Genomic DNA, 12,104 nt, shown 5'->3' on the forward strand with positions numbered 1-12,104 from the left:
CAGTCCTCAAGGCCCACCAACAGATCATGTTTTCAGGATTTCTTTTGTATTGCACAGGTGAAGCAATTATCACCTGAGCAATACAAAGGAAATCCTGAAAACATGATCTGTTGGTGGGCCTTGAGGACTGGAGTTGGGGAACCCTGATCTAAATCATTTGTGCCAATAGTGTGGCACAGCCAGGAGAGTCCATATTTGAGAGCCTAAATAGTTTGTGCTGATAATGTGGTGCAGCCAGGAGTCGACATTTGAGAATTTAAGTCATTTGGGCTAATAGTGTGGTCCAGACACCAGGACACATTTCAGAATCTAAATCCTTTCCGCTAATCGTGTGGTCTAGCCCTCATATAGTATAATGCAGCACCCCCATAGAATATAATGCCCCCCGGAGAGGATGGTGCAGGAGTTTCTCAAGCTCAATATCAATGCCATCAGGGGGATTTGGACCCTTTTGTATTTTGGTCTTCAAAAACGGAATAGTGGCCTGAGCTTGCCTGTCATGTCTTGGAGGTTTTGTCATGCACAGCAGCCAGCGTTCTCTCAGAACCTGTCTTCAGCACTGCTAGTGGTGTCCTGACGGATAAGCGCATTTGGCTGTCCCCTGAAATTGTAGAATGCATAACTTTCATCAAGATGAGCAAGTCATGGATCTCTAATGACTTTTGCACCCCAGTCACAGACTGGGCAGACTAGGCGATTGTGTAGTTTTTAGTGTGCTGCATTGATCTCGCGTTATTTCAGTCTGTGACACCTTTGTTGTGGCTTCTGTGCTTGCTGTGGCTACTGCCGCTGATGTTGCAATCAATTTTTTTAAATGTGAAAAGTTCGGTCTCCATTTGGTGGGTTGTCTGTAGTGAAAGGGGTGTCAGAGCCCCATTATACTATTCCTACTCTGGGGAAATGGATGCCACTTTAATGTTGTGTGTGAATATTTTTTTTTTTCAATGTTTGGACTCCAAGTTGGGTAATCTTCATATGTGTTGCCTGCAGCAGTAGGGCTCCCAGACCGGCAGGCCTGCACTTCCTTTCAGTCAACTACTTGTGTTACTATCCTTAAATGTTTCTCACAATAGCAGTCTTCGAAGCTGATATTTCTACCACCTGCCTGTTTGAGCTGATGCATGAGTTATCAGGTCTCCAAGCACAGCAGGCTGTCCCTCACCCACCTCATCTAAATTTAAACTTAAATCCAAAACTCTAAATGCTGGCCGAGACCCTGATATTTATGCATGGCCCATGGCTGACTGTTGCTGTGCCATTATCAAATTTCTACTGTGGGTCAATTGATGCCACTTTTCCTGGTGTCTTCCCTTAATTTTTTAATATGTTTGGACTCCAAGTTAAAGATGTGTGTTGCCTGAATTTGCAGGGCTCTCAGAGGACCAGGCCTACACCTGTCACTCATCCACCTGTTACTAATCAATGTTTAGGCTAAAAATGCTGGTCCAAGCCCTGTCCCATGCATCCATGCTGCACAATTATACACTATTTGTACTCTCGGTCAATCGATGCCACTTTACTTGGTGTCTGCCCCTAGCTGTTTTGACAGCTTTTTGGCCCCACTGAAAGTGCTAATTCGGATATATTTGGCGAACATTGGGACATTTGCCATGCAGACCCTTGAAAGGTTCGTTCATCTCTAGCTGCAACACCATTAAGCAAGAGGCCAAACTAACCAAAAACGCCATGAAGACCAATTTACTTTCCAAACAGGTCAGGGACAAAGTTGTTGAGAAGTACAAGTGAGGGTTGGGTTATAAAAAAATCAATCTCTGATGATCCCCTGGAGCACCATCACATGGCAAGAACATGGTACCACAACAAACTTGCCAAGAGAGGGCAGCCCACCAAAACTCTCAGCCCAGGCAAAGAGGGCATTAATCAGAAATACATGACAGAGACCAAAGGTAACCCTGACGGAGCTGCAGAGGCTGGAGTATCTGTCCATACAACTACAATGAGCCGTACACTCCATATAGGTGTTCTTTATCAAAGAGTGGGCACAAAAAACTCTTTCATTACACACAAAAATTGTAAGGCTCGTTTTAAGTTGTCAAAATTCATGTGGGAGACTCCACAAATGTATGGAGGAAGGTGCAGATGAGACCAAAATTAAACTTTTGGGCCACCAAGGTAATGCTATGTCTGGAGCCAAACCAACAGAGCTCATCACCTAAGAACACCATCCCCACAGTGAAAAATGGTGGTGGCAGCATCATGCTGTGAAGATGCTTTTTGGCAGCAGGGACAGGGAAAATTGTTCAAGTCGAGTGGAAGATGGATTTTGCAAAACGCAGGCATGCCTGCTTCAGTCTGTCAGTAAATAGAGACTGGGACATATGTTCACCTTCCAACAAGACAATGACTCAAAGCCTACCACTAAAACAACACTCGAGTGGTTTAAAGAGAAATGTGCAAGTGTTTTGTGGTGGCCTAGTCAAAGCCCAGACCTTAATCCAATTCAGAATCTGTGGTCCAACTTAAAGATTGTTGTTCACCAGAGGAAACCATATAACTTGAAGGAGTTGGGGCAGTTTTGACTTGATGAACGGGTAAAAATATCAGTGGCCTGATGTGGAACGCTCAGAGGACTTATCAAAAGTGACTTCCAGCTGTAATTGATGCAAAAGGAGGCTCTACAAATTACTGACTTTAAGGGGGTGAAAAGTTATGCGTGCTGATGTTTTCAGTTATTTTGTCCTATTTGTTGTTTTCTTCACAATAAAAAGAAAACCAAATGTTCACAGTTGTAGGCATATCCTTTACATGAACTGATGCAAAACCTGACAAAAAACAGTGAAATTCCAAGTTGTCAGGTAGAAAAACACAAAAAATTTCCAAGGGGGTGAATACTTTTGCAAGCCACTGTATGTTTATATAGGTGATGATTCCAGGAAATGTCTTCTGTCATTAATAAGTTTATTATTTGCAGGGTTTGCTCATAGACAGAGTTGGAAGACGGGTTCTCATCATTGGAGGGTATTCCTTGATGGCTTTGTTTTGTGTTGTATTAACGGTGACACTCAAGTATCAGGTAATTGTAAAGAACAATTTTATCCAGAAGAGCAATTTTCGGCTCACCACCCCGCCTGCCATTCTAAATACAGAACGGTCTGTTCTTATGCCTGGCAGCATGATTGCTGCCAAACCTGTTTCTGCATTTTAATTCATGAAAATTAGTTCTTTCTGGTAAGTAGACCAACTGAAGATCTCTGTATTTACATTTCCCCTAGACATCCAGCCCTTGCCAGTTTTAAGTGTTTATTGTGTTGCCTGACCACACTAGCTAAGGCCTGTTTCACACTTCAGTTTTTTGTGTCAGTCAAAATCCGCCAAAATGGCGGAAAGCGGATCCGTTGCTAAACTGATGTGAACGGATGCCACCGGACCGTTTTTTTGACGGATCCGATGAATGAAGAATTTTAAAGGAACCGTAGGAGTGAGAGAGAATTTTTTCCGTCCGCCAGAAATTATTTCAGGGTTAAATTTCTGGCTGACTTCCTTCCTCGGGGCATGCGCACTCTAAAATGCAGATCCTGCAGCAAAAAAAAACGTTGCATGGTCCGTCCGGGCATGTCGGCGGATGCAAAAAATTTGGCGGATCCGCAAAAAAACGGATCCAACGGATGGCCATCCGTCAAGATCCGCCTGTAATGCATCTCAATGGGGAAAAAAACGGATCCGCCAAAAAAAATGGCGGATCCGTTTTTTTTTAAAAACGGCGGATTTTAACTGATGGTCAAAAATGGAAGTGTGAAACAGGCCTAAGTGATAATTGGCTGTTTCATCTGGATTGATACTTAGACTTGATTCTGGACTGCCATAATTAATCACTGCTAATATTTTCTTTGATTTTGTCACTCTGAATTAGACCTCAACTTGCTCTTGATTTTGTAGCTGCCTGCTGATTGTGACCTTGATTCTGTCTGAACAGTTTTGACCAGGTTTTTTCGGCTATCCCACTGCCGACTTTCTCTAATGGCAAGTAGCTAATTTGTGGGTGCAATCCAGAGTACTTTGCCACAAAGGCCAGATTCCTTTGCAGGGGTGAAAGAGTGGACAGTTTTCCCGAGGACCCATTAAGAGGAGTGGGTATCACAAAAGACTGTTAGTAGGAGCCCTGTTAAGAGGCACAATCCATGTGTAGTCCTCATAATACATAGAAGGGTAACGGCAAAAGGAATAAACTGACTAATACCAATAAGGCTGTTTTTTGCTATTTTGCAGGATTCTTACTCATGGGTTCCTTATTTAAGTATGGCCTCTGTATTAGCCTTTATGTTAAGTTTTGGTCTAGGACCCGGTAAGTAAACCTTGAGAAAAATAAAAATAGACAAATAAAAATAATAGTGTTTTCTTAGAGTGCAATATATCGTTGTGCTAAATAACATGTGCACCCCTTATTATTAGGTACACCAAGTAGAATGTTTCCTGAAATTAAGCGTTTAATTAAACCACAGAAAAACGCAGAACACAAAAATAACAAAATTAAAACTTGGAAAGTGAAAAAGTATACAAAATTGAAAACAACGCCAGGACACGTTTAATGGGACGTTTTGTTCAGTTCGAAACAAAGGATAAAATTCTACTAACCTTTGATTAATTAGACTCACTTATCCCCACCTTATCAGTGCTCATATGACATATTAATTAGCCAATGAACTGATGCTTTGTTGCTTTAAAAGGCCAGTTTCATTCCATGATCCTTGTTCACAATGGCAAAGACAATGGAACGCTATTACGACCAATCACAAGCAGTCTAAAATATAAATGACTAACTCCAAATATCTTAGCATCTCAACTTCAATAGTTCAAAGTGTTATCAAGATATTTGCTACCCACTGGATAATCAAGAACATCCAGGATGTGGAAAGGGAAAGAGGAAAAATTGATGAGTGAATTCTAGGAAAGTTGGTTAGAAATGTGGCAAAGAAACTACATACAACATCTAAAGAACTTGAGGCTGAGCTCGGGACATCTGGAGTGATGGTTTAATCCTGAACCGCAAACTGAAAAACAGGATTCTGTGGATCAAGTGAAGGTGAAGTGGACCCTTCTGCTTTGAAAAAGAGTGAACTGAGCGTTGCCAGAAGTTACATAGATAATCCACAAACCTACTAGAATTTTTTTTTTGAACAGATGAAATTCAACTATAGCTCTTGGTAATGCATATCAAAGTTAAGTTTATAGGCAAAAAAAAAAATCTATAAAGAAAAGAGAACCCAACAAACAGTGAAACATGCTGGAGGATCTATCATGTGGGCTGCTTTGCTGTCTCTAGGAATGGGGATTACAAGGACAATGTAGTCTGATGATTATCAGAGCATTTTAGATTTAATTGTACTGTCCAGCATAAGAAAACTAGGTTTAAGTCAAACAAAAAAATGACAAAAAAGTACTGTTTAAAACTGACCAGCAGTGAGTCCTCATCTCAATCCAATTGAAAATCTTTGGAGAGGGTTTTTGAAATCTGCTATTGGAAAAAGGAATCCTGCAAATATTGAAGAGATTGAGAGAATAGCAGTGGACGATTGGAAGAAACTACCAGCAGACAGGTGCAAGAAGCTCACAGATGACCACATAATGGTTTGGAGATCAGTTTCCAGCAGAGAGACTTGTGGTGCGGCAGAGTTCTCTCACTGATCTGGAAGGGTACTATATGTGCGCTCCTCTTGATCACAGAGGAAGCTATCTACAAACTATATGATGCAAACAATATGTAACTACATTTTTTCTTCTTTCTAAAATGTGCATCTTTGGCTATTAGATTATGTTCACACGGCATCATTTTCGGTAATTCTTTGGAACGGATCCACTTGCGAAAATTCCTTTTGTTAACTTCTACGGGAAATCAACTTTGCTATTCATGAGGAGTATTTTTCAGGGTTTTTTTTTACCTGTTGAGGTTTTAGGAAAAATCACTGGTGGAAAAAAAGTGCATGTAACTTCTATGAAGCAGATCCTGACAATCTGTTGCAAACTAGGCACTGTCAAATCGACAGATTCCTCGGCATCACTGTAGGGTATATGAAGTGCCCCACATTGCCACACTTCTGTCTCTATGACATTTCAGAATTTCTAATGTAGGAAGTGTACTTTAATTATCGTACTAGTAAAATCATAATATGCCTTAAAAAAAGAAAACTTTTCTTTTAAACTTATACTATTGTGTTCTTAAATCCTTAGGTGGTGTCACAAATACACTGACTGCAGAACTATTTACCCAGTCAGCACGGACAGGCGCTTACATGATAGGCGGAGCTGTAAACTGGACCAGTTTTTTCGCTATAGGAATGGCTTTCCCATTTATAGTTGTAGGTATTAGTTCTGTGTCTTGGCATCTTACTTAATAGACTCTTCTGACTGTTATTTCCCAGGCATCATCATCCAGATACAACAAATCTCAAATGTAAATACAAGTTAAACAGAAAGACAATAGAGATATACATTTTTGCAGTACGCTGATAGAAGTCATGGTTGATCACATTCCTGAGGCATATCAATTTATTTTTTCTATTTGTTATACACTTTCACTCAAGTTTCATTATTCAGTAAAGTGGACCAAACTTCACAGTACAAGCTGTGCATATTATTAAATAGATCTTGAGACATGATGATGCTGATGTACTTGTAGTATTGCAGTATGTTTTACTGTATATAAGAGATTAAATGTAAATTCAAGTCCTATAGGGGATAAAAAAAATAGTGAAAAGTAATATATTATACAAAGAATGTTTTAAGGCATTTTTATTACTTACTGCAAACTCAAAAGTTTACATATATTTCATTAGTATTTGGTATCATTGCCCTTACTTAAATAGGAGATGGCAGTTGCTAAGGTTATGTGCAAGGGTATGTGCATACGTTGCAGATTTGCTTTTTTAAAAATCTGCGCGGATTCTTCCTCTCTTGGCAGAAAACGCAGGTGAAAATCCGCGCGGATTTGATGCGTTTTTGATGCGGATTTTCATGCGGATTTGTAAACTAAATATATATTATTTAACAAAAAAAAATTGTGATGTCATGTCCTTGTTCAACCTCTTTTTTTACATACTCCATTGAAGACCATAATATCATTACATACCATGTTCAAATTTATGTTTACGCAATATCTGTTTATTTTACAAAAATAAATTGCGTGGGCTCCCGTGTAATTTTCATAACCAGCAGAGTTAAAGCCAACGGCTGAGGGCTGATGTTAATAGCCTGAGAAGGGGCCATGGATATTGCCCCCTCCCAGGCTAAAAACATCAGCTCTCAGCCACCCCAGAAATGGCACATCTTGTAGATGCGCCAATCCTGGCACTTAGCCTCCGCTCTTCCCACTTGCCCAGTAGCAGTGGCAAGTGGGGTTGATGTCACCTTTGTATTGATATCAAGCCCACGGCTTAGTAATGGACAGGCATCTATAAGATACCTATCCATTATTAATCCTATATTGATTTGGTAAATAAAGACAGACACCCAGAATAAAGTCCTTTATTTGAAATAATAACTCAGAATCCTTTATTAATCTTAATTAACCATACTTACTGAACGCCTAATCCTGAATCCCTAGTCTCCTGCAACAAAAATAAAATAATAAACCAACACAAATACTCCCTGGTCCTAGTCCTAAATAACGAGTGTCCCACGAAGATCTCATGTGTAGAACAGCCACGGCTCTGGTGATACACTGAGAGGTCATCGGAGTTTGTGCTGTCACTTTACTGATGGGACTACTATCTGGATGGGAGAAGTAGTCCCATCAGACAATGCCTGGCTACACACAGACACCTGCAGACAGACACACATACAGACACCTGCAGTCAGACAGACAGACACACACACCCGCAGACAGACACCCGCACACAGACACGGTCATGCACATATTCTCTGCTCACACATAGCCTCTGCCCACACACTCTTCCTCCTCCCTATCTGCAGTGTTTTTCGCACGTAAATCCACAGCTAAACCGCAGACCTTTTTACACCTGCGGTTTAGCTGCGGATTTGACTGACTCTATGTAAGTCAATGGGTGCAGAAATGCTGTAGATCCGCAAAAAGAATTGACATGCTGTGGAAAATAAAATGCTGCGAATCCGCGCGGATCTTTCTGCAGCATGTGCACACCAATTCTGAATTCCCATTGATTAACATTGGTTGTGCACTACATTGCAGAATTGGTGCAATTCCGCGCATCAAAAACGTGTAGGGGTAGGAGAAAGGATGAGCTCTGCCTGTTGCTCCTCCCGTCACTTTCTCTCCCATCTGCGCAGAATCATATTAGTTGCAACTATCATCCCCTACCTCAGTAATGTAAAAATCTGTTTTCTTTGACTACTGATTTTAGAGTGACTGCAGACTTTTCATTTTAGATTGGACAGTGTAGCTCTCCATATATTATGGGCACCACATAGTCCTATATACAGTATTATGGGCACCACATATTGCTACATACACTATTATGGGCCTCATATATTGCTCCATTCAATATATAATGGCCCCATATAGTGGTACATACAGTATATATTGGCCCCATTTATTGTAATGGCCTCTATTGTGAATTCTCTTTATGGGCTCCCTCTGGTGGTTACTAAAGGTAGTGGAGCTGGTCAGATTGACAGAGATGTTGCGAGTTCTCTTTCTGGGCTCCCTCTGGTGGTTACTGGAGGTAGTGGAGCTGGTCAGATTGACAGAGGCTTGCCACCTGATAATGAAGATGACGATTGGAGATCTGGGGTTTCTGACTGGTGTATTTAAGACAGCTGACTTCCTTCAATCCCTGCTGGTGATTTTCTTCCTGTGCCTTCTGAGGTCTGATGTATCCTGCTCTGTTCCTGCATGGATCAGCTAAGTGGTCCATTTGCTAATTTTTTTGCATTGGATCTGGGTTTGTCCATCTCTGCTTTGTGCGGGTCAGCTTGCTCCTGCTGGGGCTGTGCTGGATCACCACCCATATGTTACTGCTTGTGTCAGTTTGTTCTGTCCCCTGTTATATTGGTCTCTTTTTGCTTTGCTTTCAGTATATACCAGAGTGCTGATATAGTGGGGGCGAAGTCGTGTGACTTCAGTGTTTTTTGTGCATCAGACGTGTTGGATTTTTCAGTGTTTTTTAGCGCGATTGCAGACAGTGTCTTTCTTTTCCTGTCCTGTCTAGTCAGTTTGGGCCCCATCATTTGCTCAGTCTATTTTTCTGCCTGTGTTTGTGTTTTCATCTTGTCTCACCGACAATATATGTTTGGGGGCTATCCCTTTGGGGTCTGCTCAGTGGCAGTTTAGATTTCACCTTTCTTGCTTTAGGCTGAGTTTGCTCTTCGGCTGTGCCGAGGCATCTAGGGCATCGTAGGTACGCTCCACGGCTACTGCTAGTTGTGTGGATAGGATCAGGGGTCTGCAATCTGCGTAGTTACCAACCTCTCTGGTTTTCTAGTGGCTTAGCCTGGTCCTGCTATCCTCCTCGGTGACCCATTCATAACAGGCCCCATATAGTGCTCCATACAGTATAATGTCCCAATTTAATGCTCCATAAAATATATAATGACCCAATATATTGCTACATACATTAAAAAATAACTAATCATATACTCGCTCTCCTCATTCCCTGCTGCCACGATCGCCTCAGCATCTTCTATGGGGGCCATTCTATGGGGCCATTCTATACTGTATGTACCACTATATGGCCCCATATAGTGGTACATACAGTATAACGACCCCATATATTGTAATGGCATCATATAGTACTCCATACAGTATAATGTCCCCATATAATGCTCCATAAATTATATAATGGCCCCATATATTGCTGCATACATAAAAAAAAAACTAATCAAATACTCACCTCTCCTCTTTCCCTGCTGTCGCCTCAGCATCTTCTGACTCTCTGCACTGCTCGGCAAAGGGCGCGCTGTAGTGATATCATCATGCCCTTTACCCTGAGATGTCACAGAGTCAGAAGATGCTGAAGAGACCAGAGCAGCATGGAAGAGGGAGATGTGAGTACTTGACGTGGGGGACCAGTGCCAGCGTTGGCACCAGGCTTTCTCGACTCACGGGCCCCATACCAGTGCCCGATAGCAAGTGGGCCTCCCAGTTCATCCGGACCACAGCACTTGCCAGCGTGCACCTGGGGGTGATGATGCCGGTCCTGGTGTTATATAATTTGTTTTTGAAAAAGCGCTTGGTGCGAGAACAAAACACGTAAAATTAAAAACGACGAAATGGCTATTCCACGCTGAAACTGCTTCCTTCATACAGCAGCATGGTCTACTCTGAAACATCTATTCTCCTTTTCTATTAATTGGTATGCAAAAGAGGGTTTACCTTCATGTGCTAACATGACTGCAGCAGTTGTAATATTCATGAGCAATTATTGGAGTTGTGACAATCACAATCGTTTCAGTCAAGCAACTCCGTTCTTATCTGTACCTTTCAATATCACCCTATGTGTGCTTGACTACCCCATTTTTTCATCATTTCACAGGACATATGTAACATAACATACAGTAACTGATTTATTAAATGGGAAATAAGCAGTATCTGAAAGTTTTACATTTAGATTTTTACATTAGAAAAGTGGAAATCTGCCAGCGATATGCATACTCCTGGCCACATTCCAACTACATGTGCGCAGCCTTGGTCAAAGGTCAATGCAACAGTATTGAGTGAGGCGGGAAACAGTCTAGTTGGAATGTGTCCGGGAGTAGGCATATCGTGTACTTGTGTTCACATGACGACCAGCTCCCTCAGTGCACGCGATGTGAGGATTAATAAGTCTGCAGTTCGACTGTGTGATTGCAGACTTGTAGTGTAAGACCAGACAACCCCTTTAAAATCCTACTTTAAATCGGTTTCAGCACAATTTTGTTTCCAGATCTGTGCATGATCTTAAAAATTTAATCCACTTTGATGCTTATAATATGCATCAGATTTTCTATTCGCAAATCCAGGTGGAAGATCCACAGCGTAACTGCTACATGTGAGCATAATAACCTGAATGTTGCAGAAATTCTATTTGTTTTTTTTCAGAATGGATTGAATCAGTACTGCTTCCTGTTCTTCTTTGTGGAGTGCATCTCACTCGCGGTCTTCATCTACATCGTTGTGCCTGAAACAAAGAACAAATCTTTTCTTGAAATCAAAGACGACTTCCAGAAACTTAACTTTGGACACTCCTATATGATTTTACAGCAAGAGGAAGTCAATTCTGTCAATTCATCCATTTGAGTGTCATTAATGAACGTCATATACACTCACTGGCCACTTTATTAGGTACACCATGCTAGTAAGGGGTTGGACCCCCTTTTGCCTTCAGAACTGCCTCAATTCTTCGTGGCAGAGATTCAACAAGGTGCTGGAAGCATTCCTCAGAGATTTTGGACCATATTGACATGATGGCATCACACAGTTGGCGCAGATTTGTCGGCTGCACATCCCTGATGCGAATCTCCCGTTCCACCACATCCCAAAGATGCTCTATTGGATTGAGATCTGGTGACTGAGGAGGCCATTTGAGTACAGTAAACTCATTGTCATGTTCAAGAAACCAATCTGAGATGATTCGAGCTTTATGACATGGCGCATTATCCTGCTGAAAGTAGCCATCAGATGTTGGGTACATTGTGGTCATAAAGGGATGGACATGGTCAGCAACAATACTCAGGTAGGCTGTGGCGTTGCAACGGTGCTCAATTGGTACCAAGGGGCCCAAAGAGTGCCCAGAAAAAATTCCCCACACCATGACACCACCACCACCAGCCTGAACCGTTGATACAAGGCAGGATGGATCCATGCTTTCATGTTGTTTACGCCAAATTCTGACCCTACCATCCGAATGTCGCAGCAGAAATCGAGACTCATCAGACCAGGCAACGTTTTTCCAATCTTCTACTGTCCAATTTCGATGAGCTTGTGCAAATTGTAGCCTCAGTTTCCTGTTCTTAGCTGAGAGGAGTGGTACCCAGTGTGGTCTTCTGCTGCTGTAGCCCATCTGCCTCAAAGTTCGACGCACTGTGCGTTCAGAGATGCTCTTCTGCCTACCTTGGTTGTAACGGGTGGCAATTTGAGTCACTGTTGCCTTTCTATCAGCTCGAACCAGTCTGCCCATTCTCCTCTGACCTCTGGC

At 41.9% G+C, this 12,104-nt stretch overlaps 1 protein-coding gene across 1 annotated transcript in view; it reads left to right on the forward strand.

The window, feature by feature from the left end:
- LOC141096299 (solute carrier family 2, facilitated glucose transporter member 9-like) overlaps window positions 1-11,410 on the forward strand; it is a 144,872-nt gene extending 133,462 nt beyond the window's left edge. The window contains exons 8-10 of the mRNA XM_073582840.1: window positions 2,933-3,151; window positions 6,135-6,314; window positions 11,009-11,410. Coding sequence (XP_073438941.1) covers window positions 2,933-3,151; window positions 6,135-6,314; window positions 11,009-11,206 — 597 coding nt within the window. The 3' untranslated portion in view covers window positions 11,207-11,410. The remainder of the gene's footprint in view (window positions 1-2,932; window positions 3,152-6,134; window positions 6,315-11,008) is intronic.
- Window positions 11,411-12,104: the final 694 nt, after the last annotated feature.

This window comes from Dendrobates tinctorius, unplaced genomic scaffold (assembly GCF_039654945.1).
Source record: "Dendrobates tinctorius isolate UK_male_01 unplaced genomic scaffold, ASM3965494v1 ptg000073l, whole genome shotgun sequence".
Lineage (NCBI taxonomy): Eukaryota > Metazoa > Chordata > Amphibia > Anura > Dendrobatidae > Dendrobates > Dendrobates tinctorius.